Source organism: Triticum aestivum, chromosome 5B, assembly GCF_018294505.1.
Source record: "Triticum aestivum cultivar Chinese Spring chromosome 5B, IWGSC CS RefSeq v2.1, whole genome shotgun sequence".
NCBI lineage: Eukaryota > Viridiplantae > Streptophyta > Magnoliopsida > Poales > Poaceae > Triticum > Triticum aestivum.
Window position 1 is genome coordinate 501,680,431 of NC_057807.1, and position 17,445 is coordinate 501,697,875.

The window sequence follows — 17,445 nt, forward strand, 5'->3', positions numbered from 1 at the left end:
TTTTCTGACAGCTTTTAATCTCATTCTTATGTGTTTGGTGGACTTCATGTTGTCCTTTGAACTCTTCACCTTGGTGATGACAGTCTGATTGTCACAGTTCATAAGGATAGCCGGAACCGGTTTATCAACCAATGGCAAGTCCATCAAAAGATCTCGAAGCCGTCTCGCTTCAACACCAGATGTGTCTAATGCCGTTAATTCTGCTTCCATTGTCGATCTCGTTAAGATCGTTTGCTTGCAAGACTTCCAGGAAACAGCGCCACCTCCAAGAGTAAACATATACCCAGTTGTGGCCTTCATCTCATCAGCATCAGAGATCCAATTCGCATCACTATACCCTTCAAGTACCGACGGGTATCCGGTATAGTGAAGTCCATAGTTCATAGTACCTTTCAGATAGCGCATAACTCTCTCAACAGCATGCCAATGTACATCACCCGGTTTGGAAACAAACCGGCTCAGTTTGCTCACAGCAAACGCGATGTCAGGCCTCGTTGCGCTCGCTAGGTACATCAGTGAACCAATGATTTGAGAGTATCTCAATTGATCTTTAGCCATGCCTTTGGACTTTCGAATCAATACGCTAGGATCATATGGTGTTTGAGATGGTGTGCAGTCCGAATATCCAAAACGACTCAACACCTTCTCAACGTAATGGGATTGCAGAAGTGTGATCCCACCCTCATTATCTCTCAGTAGCTTGATGTTCAAGATAACATCAGCCACACCAAGGTCTTTCATCTCAAAGTTCTGAGATAGAAACGATTTGACCTCCTCAATGACTTTGAGGTTTGTTCCGAATATCAGTATGTCATCAACATACAAGCACAGTATAACTCCTTCGCCCCCACCATGGCGATAGTATACACATTTGTCAGCCTCATTAACAACGAAACCAACAGATGTCAGAGTTGTATTAAACTTATCATGCCATTGCTTAGGTGCTTGTTTCAGGCCATATAAAGATTTTATCAACCTACACACCTTTCTTTCCTGACCATCTATCACAAAGCCATCAGGCTGTTGCATGTAGATTTCCTCCTTTAGCTCTCCATTTAGAAAAGCCGTCTTAACATCCATCTGATGGACGAGAAGACCATGTGAGGCCGCCAACGAGAGTAATACTCGAATGGTGGTCAGTCTAGCCACAGGTGAATAAGTATCAAAGAAATCTTCCTCTTCTTGCTGGTCATAGCCCTTGGCCACAAGCCTAGCCTTGTACTTTTCAATCGTACCATCGGGCCTAAGCTTCTTTTTGAACACCCACTTACATCCCAGTGGTTTGCAACCATAGGGACGGTCAGTGATCTCCCATGTCCCGTTAGCCATGATGGAATCCATCTCGCTACGGACCGCATCCTTCCAGTAGTCAGCTTCTGGAGAGGCATACGCTTCTGAAATAGAAGTGGGAGTATCATCCACGAGGTACACGAAGAAATCATCACCAAAGGTCTTTGCAGTCCTTTGTCTCTTGCCCCTACCAAGGGTTTCCTCGTCATCCTCCTCGGGATTTTCATCATGTGTTTGTTCATAATATTCCATAGGGATGGCAGGTTCAGGAGTCTCCTCAGATTCCTGTCTAGAAGTGCTTTGCATATCTCTCATAGGAAAAATATCCTCAAAGAATGTAGCATCCTTAGACTCCATAATTGTACCGATCTTCTGGTCAGGTACCTCAGATTTCACTACTAGAAATCTATAGCCAACGCTGTTCTTAGCGTAGCCCAAATTAATGCAGTCCACGGTCTTATGTCCAAGCTTACGCTTTTTGGGGATCGGCACGTTGACTTTCGCCAAACAGCCCCAAGTGCGCAAGTACGAGAGTGTCGTCCTTCTCTTTGCCCATTTCTCATAGGGAGTGATCTCACTATCCTTTGTCGGAACTTTATTCAGGACATGACATGCCGTCAATATAGCCTCCCCCCACCATGCCTTGGATAAACCCGATGTATCTAACATGGCGTTAACCAAATCAGTTAGAGTACGGTTTTTCCGCTCGGCAACCCCGTTTGACTGGGGTGAATAGGGAGGCGTCCTCTCATGAATAATGCCGTGTTCCGCACAGAAGGAATCAAACTCACTCGAGAAGTACTCTCCACCACGATCTGACCGGACTCGTTTAATTTTCTTTTCAAGTTGATTTTCAACTTCTGCCTTATAGATTTTAAAGTAGTGTAGAGCCTCATCTTTAGTATTTAACAGATACACATAGCAATATCTAGTGGAATCATCTATCAATGTCATGAAGTATCTCTTTCCACCTTTAGTCAACACACCATTCATCTCACAAAGATCAGAATGTATGAGTTCTAATGGTGCCAGGTGTCTCTCCTCCGCGGCCTTATGAGGCTTGCGAGGTTGCTTAGCTTGCACACATGAAAGGCACTTAGAACCTTTGGCTAAAGTGAAACTCGGGATTAAATCCAACTTGGCTAGCCGCGTCATAACACCAAAACTAATGTGACAAAGACGTGAATGCCAAACTTCAGATTCATTAACATTCGAATGAATATGGTTCACGACTTTATTACAAAAATCTGCGAGGGAAAGGCGGAACATCCCTCCGCTCTCATAACCTTTTCCAACAAAGAGTCCATATTTTGTAACAACTAATTTATTAGACTCGAAAACCAACTTAAACCCTTCTCTACATAGAAGGGAGCCACTAACGAGGTTCTTCTTGATGGCGGGGACATGCTGCACGTTCTTCAGCTGCACGATCCTTCCCGAAGTAAACTTCAGATCGACCGTGCCAACACCATGAACAGAAGCACTCGCGCCATTCCCCATCAATACGGACCCGTGACCTGTGACCTGGTAAGAAGTGAACAATGAAATGTCAGCACACACATGAACACCTGCACCTGTGTCCACCCACCAATCGTTGGGTTGAAACACTGAAAAACAGTAAATAAATTACCGTACCCAGATGCACCATTCTCATTGTTGCCCACAATCATGTTGACAGACTTGGAGTCCTGTCCTGACTTCTTGTACTTGTTTGGGCACTTGTTGGCCCAATGTTCAACCGAACCACAAGTAAAGCAGCCCTCGTCCTTCTTGTTCTTCTTGAAGGTCTTCTTACCCTTCTTCTTAAAGTCGGTATTGTGTTGGACACCGTTCTTTCCCTTGGGCTTGTGGGAGTTGAAGTTCTTCTGGTTCACCATGTTGGCAACAGAAGTCCCTTCGGCCCCTTTTCCGTGCGAGTCTTTTGCCCTCGAATTCTGCTCAACACTCAGATGGCCAATGACATCCTCCACAGAGAATTCACGCCTCTGATGTTTCAGAGTGGTGGCAAAGTTCCTCCAGGAATTAGGGAGCTTAGCGATTATGCAGCCCGCGACAAACTTGCCCGGTAACTCGCACTTGAGAAGCTCAAGTTCCTTAACAATGCATATTATCTCATGAGCCTGCTCCAATACAGGACGGTTTTCAACCATCTTGTAATCGTGGAACTGCTCTATAATATACATCTCGCTCCCTGCATCGGCGGCCCCGAATTTAGATTCGAGCGCCTCCCACAAGTCCTTGGCGACATGCACATGTAAATATGCGTCGACCAGTTTATCTCCGATCACGCTAAGAACTGCTCCGAGAAACACAACGGTAGCCTCCTTGAACGCCTTCTCCTGTTCAGGAGCAATCGTTCCCGTGGAGACACCGGTGACCCAGAACACGTTCATAGCCGTGAGCCATAACGTGGTCTTAGTCTGCCAACGCTTGAAGTATGTACCGGTAAACTTATCCGGTTTCAGTGCAGCGGCAAAGCCACTTGCCGAGAAATTCCTACACATAATAGGTTTTTGGATTGTTGAGTAAATAGGCAATTTCTCGATTAAATTAATCCATGAGTAAATCACTAGCATGGCATTGACTAAGTTGATGACGTACTGATTCTGATCTAAACATGCACGTACTAAGCAAACAGTAGACAAATCTACACATACTGCTAGTACTGCTAATATGAAAATAATCAGGAGCGGGATAAACGAGTTATACCCTCCAGTAGGCCACGCAGAGGCCGCGACTTTGGTGGCAGCAGCGGCGTCCTCGGCGACCTTCTTGTCGGCTTCAGCTTTCTCGGCGGCGGCACGGTCGGCGTCGGTGGACATGGTGATGACGAAGGCGACACGGACGTAGAGGAAGTAGACGATCGGAAGCGAGCAGTCGCGTAATCGCTGCCCAAAAACCTATTCGCCCCTCACCCCGTACAGGAACCAGAAGGGCGTGGTTTCGGAGACCTGCTCTCCCGTCGACCGTGTACGTGGCGGACGGGATGGAGTCACCGGCAGCAGCAGCAGCAAATGAACGACGGTGGGCGTGCGCGTGAGCAGATGTGATATGTTCGTGGCGGCTAGGGCTAGGAGACACCGCATACTTATAGGCGCAGCCGCGTGGAGAGACGTGGGCTCGACCCACGTCCGAGACAGCCCACGATCCCGCAACCCGCGGCGCGACGAGGCGCGACGAGGCGGGCGGCGGAGGAGGAGTGCGCGAGGGCCTCTTCTCTTCTCAAGCTCCAATAGCATGTAGAAGAGAAACCCTTATAAACCACTACAACTCTCCTTCCACTTCCGGGGTGGGACTAAACTTCCCACCACACCTAGTGCCATATAACCCACATGGGCCCTTAGAGATTTTTCAGAAATTGCAATATGGGCCTAGAGCCCATCTCAGATTTCAGCAATTTTGACAGATTTTTTGACATGTAAAATGACTTGTATTTTGACATTTTTTTTGACTTGCATTTTCACAGACATTGGCAAAAAATAATAATTACTTTCTTATGATGTGTTAAAATTAGAGAGAGCTATGGGAGTGACAATTGTGCATATACATGTGAGAGAGGTAATCTCATGAGAAAGATAAGCAAACCCATTCCATTCTATGTTGCCAACCAAACACTGCAATGTAATCATTCCATTCCATCTATTTTACCCTACCGAAGACAAGAATGGAACCAACCCATTCCCTTGGAATGGAACCATTTCATTCCGTTCCACCTCGTTCTTCAACTAAACACACCCCAAATTCATGGACTATATTACATGAATAACAACACTAGCACGTTCTTTGATTTTACGAATGACTGCACCATATCGTGCACAATTTCCACTCTTGAATTGGTCCACCACAATCTTGCAATGAAGGACGCATGTATGCGTTGATTGTAAAGATCCTCTGGAAGAGCCAATACCTCTCTCACCGCCATAACTTCAAGTGTAGTTGGGTCTGAAATAGCAGGGAAGACAATTGTCGAGGCTTCTTGGAACACCCCATTTTGATCTCTGCTGATTGTTGCCACTTCCCCATGAGTTCCACTCCGTCCCATTGCGGCATCAACATTCACTTTCGAAAAACTTACTGGAGAGGATAACCACTGTTATTAGCTGGTGCAACCCAAGTAGAAGCAGTTCGGGTAGGTTTTGCCAACCTTTGAATTTCCTCTGGGTAAGATGTGATGAAACCGTTGATGCACATGCCGAACAAAATCATTGGTCTGAAGAGTGTCATGCATGGTTGCATTCTCCTCCTGATTCAGACTCAACTGTTCGACCACTAGATCCAAAGATAGGGGCCAGGTACAACGGGACATGGGACGGCTTAAAAGAGCATGCCGCCAGGTATCATGCGCCCCGCACAGAGCTCATGCTCCTGCGGTAGCCATGGTCCTGCGATGAAGCACTTCACCAGATTGAATTGAGTGTTGCGCTAGTCGCCAAATGAACACTTGAAGTTTCGATGGAACCTGAACATTCCAAATCGAATTCCACTCACTGCTTTTCTGAAGTAGTGTGAGATGAGCCTTCCCTTTCTTCAAGCCATCCTTCTCTATTAAGTTCGGTAGGGTGAGCGGACTGTAAATATGCCTTGATGTTCTTTGTTCCACGCTCAAAAGCCCGAGATTCTACTAGTGCATAGCGGAATTCTGAGTATAGCTTCCACGTCAAAAGGGGTGAAAAACCGAGCGAACAAGTTCCTCCCTCCACGACGCCGTAGAACTCTCGATGAGCTCCGCCACCCGAGTGGGCGGATTTTGGACAGTGGATTTTTTTTAGGGGTTTTTGGACAGGGGATGCAATTGGTCCCTCGGTATCCAATTCCGTGCCATGACAGTCGAAGACCTGCACTCTGGGCCTGCGCGGCCTGGGCTCATATCTCGACCACAGAGTTTGCCCCAGAAACCCACCCAGGCCCAGCACGCGAAACCCTCGCACCTACCATTCGCAGTTTCGCACTGCCGCGGTGCCGCCTCCGCGCGCTCAACACTCGCCAGGCGCGCGCGCCGCGCCTCCTCGCCGTTTCCGCGTTTCCTTCCTGAACGGCGACCCCGATGCCACGGCCGGATGCCAAAATCGGCAACCCGGAGCGCGCGCCGTCGTATATAAGGATGCCTCGTTTCCCTTGCCCTAGCCCGCGCCTCCTCCGACCCTCACCCGCCTCCGGCCCACGAGACCCTAACCCACTCCGGCGAGTAGATCCGGCACGTCCTGCTCTCTCCGCCACCAGCCGCCAGAGATGGCCGCCCGCAATTCATCTGCGCCCGCCGCACACCCGCTCCACCAGGATTCCGTCGCCGCCCCCAACTCGCCCCTGCTCGCCGCCGACCCGCTCCACCAGGCTGCCGTGGCCAACCCCAACTCTCCCGTGCTCGCCGCCAACCCGGTCCACCAGGCCAGCGCGGCGGCGTCGTCGGGGATGTACGGCGCTCCTGGGGCCCTCCCAACCGAGCAAGGGTCTTTGACGGTGCTGCCGCCCCTGCCGCCGCCACAAGGCGCGCCTGTGATGAAGACGGTCCAGGGCGTGAACATGATGGTTCCGACGCCCCTGCAAGGACCCCCGGTGATGCAAGGGGCAAACACGGTGGTGCCGATGCCCCTGCGGGAGCTGGTCATGACCGTGCCCCTACAAGGCAGACCTGTGATGGCACCTCTGCCTTTCCCCGCAGGTCCTCCATCCATGATGGCACCTCCGTCCTTTTATGATGTCGCTTCACCAATGACGGTGCAGCAGCCTCCACATGCCGGATACATGATGGGCCAGCCGCTGTTGCGTGCCAGCCCTCCACCGATGGCGGCGCTGCATCTCCCACAGGCCGTACACATGGTGGCACAGCCGCCTTTGCCAGCTGGCCCCCCTCCTCTGAGGCGTCGCCGTCCTGACTACTTTGGTTTGTGCTTACTGCTCAATTCTCTGCCTCTGTTAGATTAATTCTTTGTTTTGTTCCTGCAGATTCATATAAAAGTTTAGCAAAGAGAAATGAAACCTTATCAGATTTGTTGATGCTTATGGTTGTAGTTTATAGAGTAGATTTTGTTGATGCTTATGGTTGTAGTTTATATAGTAGATTTTGTTGACGCTTAAGGTTGTAGTTTATACAATAGTTTATTATTATTATTATTATGTTTGTAGCTTATACAATTGTCTGTTTGTTGGCCATATGCACGGTTAGGCTTTTGATTATGTCTATGTAAAAAGCATATGGCTATAGACATATCTTTGATTTTTTCCTGGGAAGCTTAATAGTCAACGCTGCGGTTGTTTCTCTTATGGTTCAACATGGATATTCGAGATGCTTTTGATTGTTAGATTGTACCTTTTTTTAAGCATCACTGCATCAGGTTTGTAGACTGAAGGTTTGGATTTGTTAGTGAGAACTTAGAACATTAGTATGGCAGATTATTGTCTCATTAGCCTAATTTTTTCTGTTAAATCTTCGAAGAAAAATCCTAGGATAGTTATAAGATACAGTTCTGGGATTTCTCTCTCTATGGTGTTGGTAGCATTTTGACATGTGGATTAAGTGTTGCCCAGCTTTTGCTATGTTAAAAACATTGGCGCAAAACTGACAGCACATATTTCTACTATTGTTCTAAAGAGCTTTGAAATGGACATCATATGACCAAATATATTATAAATCTTTAAAAACTTGAATTGGTCAATAGTGCTTATGTCAATCTGGTCGATCTAGCTTAGGGTATGCATGCTGCTGCGTCGTAGCACGGTTGCACCCTTACTTTTAACGCAGAAATTAATAGTTTAATAAAGCTAGTTCCTCTTTCCTATTAGTACCCTTCCAATATTTTATTGAGTATGACTAATTGCCATTTGGGCATTAGTTGTATATTTGTTGTCATCGCTGAGCTGCATGATAGGTTAAATAAATCACCATCTCTTCAGTTGGCAGCTTAGATTTTTCTCATCTCAAAAAGTCCCCTACATTTATCAATGCGTGTGGATATCTTTAATGCTTGTTATGAAAAATCAGCGTGCATATGTCCATTTCAACCTCATAGATGATATGCTCGTCATTTTTAACTTGTTTAAACCCTTTTCACATTGGTAACGCCGTAACAGTGAGATTGCCTTTTCCCCCTCTCCATATGTCCCTTTCTTGATATTTGATATAGTAAGATCCACACTTCAGTTAATGCTGTCCTGTTAATGCGTGTTATGAAAATTCAGCATGCATATGTCCATTTTAACCTCATAGATGACAAATGAGGTCATCATTAGCAAACGATACTGAAACATTGACATGCTCGTCATTTTTTTAACTTATTTAAACCCTTTTCACATTGGTAACGCCGTAACAGCGAGATTGCCTTTCCCCCCTCTCCAGATGTCCATTTCTTGATATATGTGATATAGTTAGATCCACACTTTAGTTAATGCTGTCCTGTTTATTTTTATCGGGCTTGCTATTTAAATGGTAGGTATAATTAATAATTTCAAGCAATCATGAGTTAGAGAACTGAGCGCTCGCCCAATGGTAGGAGTTCAGGTTGTTGAACCTACACATCTGTGTTTGAATCCCCACGGGGACTCCACTTGGGTGCTATCCATGTTTATTCGTGGAGCGGTCCCACTTCTACCTATCCGCTTGGGTGCTATCCGCGTTTATTGGTGGAGTGGTCTCACTTCTACCTAACAGTGGGCAGTTAAGGGAGGGATCCGTCCCCATTTAGCCCTGTTTGTTAGCAATCACGAGTCACGTGCCGCTCAATGTCTTTTAGAAGTTCATTTATTCCCAGTAACACATACATGCATATAATTTAGTTATTACATCCTTCTGTAGACATGCCTTTTGGACCGCGGATGACTGGTTTTGAGCTGGAAATGGCTGGATTTGATGAATCAATGGGACTGCCTTATGGGCCTTACATAAACAATGAGGTAACACAATAATTCCTTGTTCCTCATTAAGACTAGCAGCTTCATCAGTAAATCTGAAGTACTGGATTATTTTATTTGACCTGGTGCATCTTTACAAATGCCTTCTGTTGGTTCGTATGAGCCACATCTTCCTTCAGACGCATCAAACACCCTACATGTTGAAGGTTTCCCACCCAACTGTACTAGACGGGAGCTTGCACGTATCCTTTGCTATTATTATTTTGAGTTTATTTATCATTTTATTAATAAGGGGACTATGTTGTATGTTTATGTTCTTACCAATCTTATGTCTCAGTCTTTTCTTTTGTGTTTTATCTTGCACCATTTAGTGCTTCAGCTCCTTGACTCTTGCTTCTCTAGATATATTTCGCTCTTTTACTGGGTTCTGTGTAGTAAGGCTGGTCAACACAGGATATAATAATCGACATGTAATAGCTTATGCTGACTTCTAAACTCTTGCCCAAGCCTTCTCCGCCATGAAGTCTCTGCAAGGTGAATATAACATCATTGTCAGCCGAAATTGTGTCCCTTACATTCTACTCTTTCCTAAATATTTGTCTTTCTAGAGATTTCAACAAGTGACTACATATAGAGCAAAATGAATGAATCTATGCTCTAAAATATGTCTATACATCCTTATGTGGTAGTCCATTTGAAATCTCTAAAAAGACAAATATTTAGGAACGAGGGAGTAGTATTCTATACCTGATACTTACGTTACCAATTCTTTTGAGCTTTGGTCTGCACATCCTTTGTATCAATATCGTTGTGTTCCCAAGTTGTGACTCTTACATAAGTACTTACGGCAGTTGTCAACCCTTGTTGATTGTTTCATTGTTTGTTTGCATAACTTTCCTGTTCTTACTGAGCTAGAGTTTACATGGTAGAATCTGCATGCAGACTAGAGAATACATCCCTTTGCTCTATTCTTTTCTGCTCTATTTCACTTCCAGTAGGTTGCGTGTTAACTATTGTTTATATATCACATCTCTTGCAAATATAAGTGTAGCATTTATTCATTTCATATCCAGCATCTGCTGGATAACTTTTACCTGAATATTGAGACAAGTGTCTCTAATTGCTACTACTATTTTTTCCTTTTTCTTTTAGTATTTTAGTGCATCAACTTTGTTCCCTAGATAATTGATTTCAGACTTTCTACAATTAGCATAATCCCTTATTTTGCTTGTCTCACTATCCCAAAATATGTCAGTGTTATAGCACGAAATTGACACTTATTTGGTTGTGGGCTTGAAATAAACAATGGCGCTTCTTTTTGCAGGTTATTTGTTTGACATGCATGACCTCTACTCAGTCAAATTGGACTCCAGTTCCTTCCTGGTCCGTCCAAGGTAAACTGATGGCTCGTGCTAGGCGTTAAATCTTGTGGATCTCAGTTTCTTATATATCAATCTGAAACCATCAATTTGCAAATTCTTCCTTGCTTATGTTACCTCATGGGTGAGAATGGACAACTTGATTAATTGTTTCTCAGGCTTTACCTGATACACTATGATGAGTCTATACTAGAACTGGAATTGGTTTTTTAAAGTTAAATGTTGTATGAGATGCTATAGTTTGTCATTTTGTACCGTAACTTATCATGTATCTACGTGGCCCATACAATACAGTTATGAGCAACTGAAGGTTTCATATCACCAATGTTTTACAAAAGTAAAAGGTTTCTGTTTGGTGGGCATATTACGTCAATATAGTTTTATTGTGGATTACACAAGGGCCATGACATGGCATGTGCCTGGTGCTCTTTAAGCTGCTTATCTTGAAGATAAGCAAAGTTCTGTTCGGTCCAATGATGTTTTCTGTTGTTGGGTTACTCAGGCAAGATCGATTGTGTTCGGTTCATAATCACTTAGTCACCTAGCCCACCTGTCATGCTCTTTTGGCTAAATTGCCACAATTGTGTCCATCACACTTCGGCCAACCAAGTAACCATATGCCATGACTCTCGGTCCATATTCCTTTGTATGTGGGCGCCGCGCGGGGTTGCGGTGGTAGGATTCCTTGCGGTTTCAGGCGAGGCTCGCGTTGGCAGGGGAGGGATGCGCGGAACTGCCCGCCGGGCGTCCTGATTTCCGGTGGATGCTTTGGAATTGTGAAGATCTTTTTGGTTGTGTTCTGCCGTACCGTGTCCTCATCGGTGGCTGGTGCGTGTACCCGCAGCCCGTGGCAGATATTAGGGGATCTCTCCGTCTAACCGTGCCGCCGGAGAGGATGGAGGAAACGGCGAGGAGTCATTTTTTTTAGAATGGGGCATGGGAGGATTCGAGTGGAGGAGGAAGATGGCGAGATGATGAGTCTTAATGGTGATGGTGTTTGAGGTTGGTAGTGGGCCTCTTAATTGTGTTAGATGTACATTATGGAGGCCCAGTTGGGAAAGCCCACTGAGAGCCACTGCTGTCTGACGGGCGGCGCACACAGAGGGCCCCTCTAGGAGACGGAGAGGGAGATGGCGGTGGCTGCAGGTGCAGCGTGGTATCGTATTCGCGGTCAGCGGTGGCGAGAGCGCGCCGCGTAGGAGGATGGTTGGGAGGCGGAGCGACAGGCAGCGTCGTGGCGCATGGCTGCACCCGCACGGGTGAAGCAGCAGCCGCTAGGGAGCTGAGGCAAGCCGCAATCGTCCCTTAGTTTCTGTATACTTCTCTTGTCAGCTGTCACCGTAATTGTCAATATAAATTGCCAATTTTGGTTGCTAATCCCGCAGGTTAGAACAGTAGGCCGAAAAACGTTGTATCAGCCGCTTTGGCTCTTCTTCTAAGAAAATGATGCATCTTTCCATGTTTATTCTAGAAAGTAGGAAATGCTAGCTCTGTAAAATTATTCTCAGATGGTGCGACACTGCAACTGCTCCGTACAAATGTGCAACTCAAGCAGAAATATTGGGCGTGCGCTAGTTCAGAGGAAATTATTTGGCCATGACCCTAAAAACAGGAACCTATTTGCCCATTGCAATGTTTTTCAAATTTATCCATGAATTTGAATTGGATTGGATTAGATTGCATGACATAGTAGTTAAATGGATGTTTGGTTTGTCTACACAAAGACCGGTATATTTGATTCAAGTCATTGCCGCATCATCCTTGCATTTCCCCTGTCAGTTTACCAGTGTGATTATATTAGTGTATTTTCCTTGGCATTTATGGCAATGTCCCTCAATGTATCCATGAAATGCTAGTTTTATTTGCGTGCACTCTAATATGTTTTTGGGATTCTATTTCTGCTCAGATACGTTTAAGATACTGTTCCTCTATGCATAGGATACAATGCTTATAATATATAGCTGTTTAGCTGCTAACGCATCACACTGGTGTGTGGTTTCGCAGATTCACACGGCAATCATTTTGTACAACTACTCTGACCATGAGTAATGTTAATGTAACATATAATGGATCTTTCCATTTTATGGCTTCTCCTTACGTTTTCAACCCCAGTCTCTCGAATCCTTGGCGCTTAATAGAAAAAACACTGTGCTAGTCAATGTAGGTTATGAGGAATGGCCTGGCATGAATGAGCCTACCCAGTCTTATCTTGTGTAACTTCACAGTTGAAGTAGTAATAATTGCAACAGGTTTTTGATGTTCACCTAGTTTCTTGACCTCGATTCTTTGTGTAATCCTCTGGTTATTCGATTATGCCTTAATGCATTATAGTAGACACTCTAATTTAGCTGTTGGATTCTTTCTGCGCCGAGCTATTTTCCCATCATGCCTTATCTGGATGCCTCTAATGTATTCTCCGCTCTGGTCATGTCATACGCCTATTTGAGATATTGTTTTGTAGACTAATACATGTTTGGATTTGTTAACGAGAATCTAGAACAGAAGCATGACAGATTATTGTTTCCTCCAAAAGGGGAAGCACCACTTTTTTTAGATGCATTGTTGCCATGCATTATAAAAATGACAGGTATGCGAGGATAAACAATGGTAGGATGTGGTTCATGCAGTTTGTGCTCAAACATTTTTTGTTTTTGAAACAGAATAATTTGTGCAAAAATTTGATCAATAAGCTGGTCTGTTCAACCAACGGTTGGATGTTTTGCCTTTTTGTGAGAATTTATAGTCTACTTTTCTATCTCTACCATGTTGTGCTTTTAGTATAAATAGATAGATGATGTGACCTGGCAATATTGCACAGAACATGGGTTTAGTAACAAATATAGAACTTTGGCTTATCATTATTTTCAATGTTTTTCATGGCATTCATGAAATTTAAATGTATCATTGGAATTGAGTTATCTCATGTCAGGCATCAAGGTCAAGACCATATTTCTGTGAAATGCGTTGAAAGGATTCTGACGATATTGTCGTTGGTGATGTTAAGAGTCGCTGAAGAACTCATTGCGTTAGACATTGCTATTCATCCAAGACATGAAAAGCAAATGAGACCACATCAGTTGGCAGGTTTCCACTTTCTGGTTGTTTCACGAGTATTGTTCTTTGCTATGCTGGATACGGTCATGGGTATTATTGTGGTGATCTGTTTCCTGCTAGTACATTGTTGTTTGCAAGCTTGTATATTTGTAGGTATTGAAGCAACTTTGCTCTTTGAAATGCTAGTGTGAATATAGTTTGCCCAGTTGAAGTATTTCCACTGCCCTTTACACTCACATCACCTTTGTGTTTTTCTTTCCTTTAGAGACTCCTTTTCTGGGTATTCTGTGCATGATTAGAAGCAAAGAACAGTATTTGAATTTGGACTGAATTTACTGTAGGTGATATTTCTAGTGTATCTCTAGTAGCTACTCCCTCCGTCCGGAAATACTTGTCGTGGAAATGGATACAAATGGATGTATTTAGAACTAAAATACATTTAGATACATCCATTCCTCGGACAAGTATTTCCGAACAGAGGGGGTACTAGCTACTAGCTTTATGCATAAAGTTTCATTACTACTTAAATTGGATTTTACCAGGTGAAATACAGAGCTCGATGCCAAAAATGAGGATACCTAGTAAACCTAGGAGAAATATTTGATGAATAAGGTGCCTCTTTGTTCAGCAATTACTATGCTTGTGTTAAACAATTAGTGGGTTGACTACTACATAATGGCCGTTGCATTTTATGATCATTATAGTTCTCCACATGTAACTGTCCGTGCTTCTACTTATGATTGCCTTGTACGCATCCCACGTTTTTCTTGTCCACCTTGCATGGGGCTTATATGCAACATCAGCAGAAGTGCTATTTCCATTGCTGGTGCAAATTTTTTTCTTCTCTGTTATATGATAATAACTAATTAGTCATCTGTTTCTGTAGGCATGTATTACCGCAGAAAAAGAAAGCCTTCCGACCCCATCAATAATCTTTCACTTACTGCAAATACGATTTGCAGTTGGAGATGTGGCAGTGTTACCGAGGAGTGGGACAGCTTGTATGCTCAGAAGGTCCAATTGTTAACTTTGCTTTCTACTCTGCCCGAGCCCGCTCTGAGTTATGGGCCGAGTGTTCAAACCAATATGGCCAATTCTATTGAGCAAAGAGAACAGAAAAAGAGTGACATAATAGTTCTTGATTTGGATGATGATGATGAAAGCACAGGAGCACACAAACAACTGATGCCTGAGAAAAACAAACAGCTCACATCTTAGAAAAATAAACAGCTGATATATCAGAACAGGCTGGTGCTCTCATGAGGGTGGTAACCGAAGGAATTGATGAAGTAAATGAGACAATGCATGATAGAGACCAAAACAGTCAAATTGTTCCATATAGTCCAAGTGCAACTTTAATGAATCAGTATCCTTCAGCCAGCTATCAACCATTAGCAGTTCTGTTTGAGAGAGTTATATTGCAGAAAAGACCTGAGGAGGAACGTATCCATGATCTAGTTGTGTGTACTTTTCACTTGCAATTTTTTACTGAACTACTCCACGTAATGTGGTCCTTACACTTTTCCAGAATTACGTCGCAGAAGTGTTCAACATCTTGAACCTTTTATGCCCAAAGTTTCTCAAGATAGTAGCATATATCCTATTGTTGATAATGAATCAAGTATCAATATCAGGTTGCAACTTTAATGAATCAGTATCCTTCGGCCAGCTATCAACCATTAGCAGTTCTGTTTGAGAGTTATATTGCAGAAAAGACCTGAGGAGGAACGTATCCATGATCTAGCTGTGTGTACTTTTCACTTGCAATTTTTTACTGAACTACTCCATGTAATGTGGTCCTTACACTTTTCTAGAATCACGTCGCAGAAGTGTTCAACATCTTGAACCTTTTATGCCCAAAGTTTCTCAAGATAGTAGCATATATCCTATTGTTGGTAATGAATCAAGTATCAATATCAGGTTGCAGAGTCAGTAGAAGATGCCCTACTGCATCATGATAACCACGAGAAAAGCATATGTCATTAGAAGTCTTCAGAGAACTAACAAAAATCGTGCTTCACTACTACAAGGGTGATTCTTGGATGAACTACGTGACCTAGTAGACTTCAGTATCTTAAGAAAGAAATCGTTCATAAGTTGGAAGCCTATGAGAAGTAAAAAAAACCGCAGTAGGAACTTCCCTGTACATGCATCCATGTCTGTCAGAAATATTAGAAGTTGATGCTGCAGATAGGGCTTGCAGCTTGACAGATGTAATTGTTGATAGTCTGGTCCGGTCAATCAACGTGGCTGACGGTGTGAAAGCCAGATTTTTCACCAATATCCTGGCACTTGTGGAATCTGCGGTAGAGAAGGTCATTGCATTTAGTCAGTACATTACTTCCCATGAATTTTTTGGAAAGTCTATTGGTTAAGACAAGGGGCTGGCAAGTAGGAGAGTTCTTTGTGATCCGTGGTGATAATAAATCTACTTCAGAAGATAGAGAACTGACAATGGATCAGTTTAACAACACTATTGATGCAAAAGTCCTGTTTGGCTCTACCAAGGCATGCAGGGAGGGCATCTCCCTGGTGGGCGCATCAAGAGTCTTCGTTCTAGATGTTCACTTGAACCCTTCTGTTACCCGTCAGGCAATCGAGCGGGCGTACTGGCCTGGGAAGCAAAAGGAAGTGTTGGCTCGTAGCAGCTGATTCTCTGGAGAACACCTATGAAACTGCATTCAAGAAGGAGGTGATACCAAAGCTGTGGTTTGAATGGAGTGAGCAGCGCTGCACGTCGGAGGACTTCCAGCTGAACGAAGTTGATATCGATGACAGTGGGGATGAGCTGCTGGAAAACAGGATGATATGCTGGGACATCAAGGCTTTTTATATGCAAGGTGAAGGAGGCTGGCTGTTGTACGTACACAATGTATATATGGCTTTCCGACCGTTCGAGATTGTCATTGTTGTCAAGTAAGGCTCCTCTAGAACCGAAAGAAAGAGGAAAAGTACTTGACTTGGTACCTCTTTACAGATACCTTATATTGGTTCTTATGGGCCTTCTCTTCCTTCAGATGCATCAAACACTCTACATGTTGAAAGTCTCCCATCCAACTGTACTAGACGGGAGCTTGCACGTATGTATCCCTTTATGCATATGACTCTCTTGCTATTTTTTTTTGACATTTTGTTCATAACTGAACTATATTTTATGTTTGTCCTTACCAATCTATGTCTCAATCTTTTCTTTTCTGTTTTTGTTTTCACCATTTAGTGCATAAGCTCCTTGACTCTTGCCTTTTACCGGGTTCTGTGAAGGCTGGTCAAAGAGGATATAATAGTAGACACCTAATAGCTTATGATGTCTTAGAAACTCCTGCCTCGGCGATTTTTGCCATGAAGTCTCTGCAAGGTGACCATAACATTTTTGTCATCCTAAGTTGTGCCTCCTACATTCTAGTATCCTACTTTAATACTAATGTCACTAAATCTTTTGAAGTGTCGTTTGCACATCCTTTGCATCAATATCATTGTGTGCCTAAATTGTGACTCTTATCTGAGTACTTATGATAGTTGTCAATCCTTGTTGATTGTTTCCTTATTTGGTTGCACAACTTTCATGTTCTTACTGAGCTAGAGTTAACATTCTAGAATCTGCATGCACGATACATCCATTTGCCATATTCTTTTCTGCTATGTTTCACTTCCAATAGGTTATGTCTTTACTAATTTTTTATGTATCATACATCTTTCCTTATATGAATTTATCCATTTGATATCCAGCATCTGGCAGATAGCTCTAACCTAAATGTTGTGACAAGTGCCTCGTATTGCTGCCACTATTTTTCGTTTCTTTAGTATTTTGGCACATCAAATTTTATTCCCTAGATGATCAATTTCGGGCTTTCTACTTTTAGCGTAATACTTTGTATGT

General features: G+C 43.7%; 1 protein-coding gene across 3 annotated transcripts in view; it reads left to right on the plus strand.

Annotated features, from left to right (window-relative positions):
- Positions 1-6,265: 6,265 nt before the first annotated feature.
- LOC123112779 (SH3 domain-containing protein C23A1.17) overlaps positions 6,266-17,445 on the plus strand; it is an 81,572-nt gene continuing 70,392 nt past the window's right edge. The window contains exons 1-8 of one of the 3 annotated variants that reach the window (XR_006455713.1): positions 6,272-7,171; positions 9,080-9,177; positions 9,275-9,377; positions 9,538-9,669; positions 10,460-10,529; positions 13,444-13,598; positions 14,455-15,202; positions 15,489-16,923. Coding sequence is in view for 2 of the 3 variants with exons in the window: in XM_044533869.1 (XP_044389804.1) it covers positions 6,520-7,171; positions 9,080-9,177; positions 9,275-9,377 (853 nt within the window). In the remaining variant the exon portion in view is untranslated. Of the gene's footprint in view, positions 7,172-9,079; positions 9,178-9,274; positions 9,378-9,537; positions 9,670-10,459; positions 10,530-13,443; positions 13,599-14,454; positions 15,203-15,488; positions 16,924-17,445 lie in introns of all 3 variants that reach the window. The other 2 variants (XM_044533869.1, XM_044533870.1) reach the window with 2 other exon arrangements.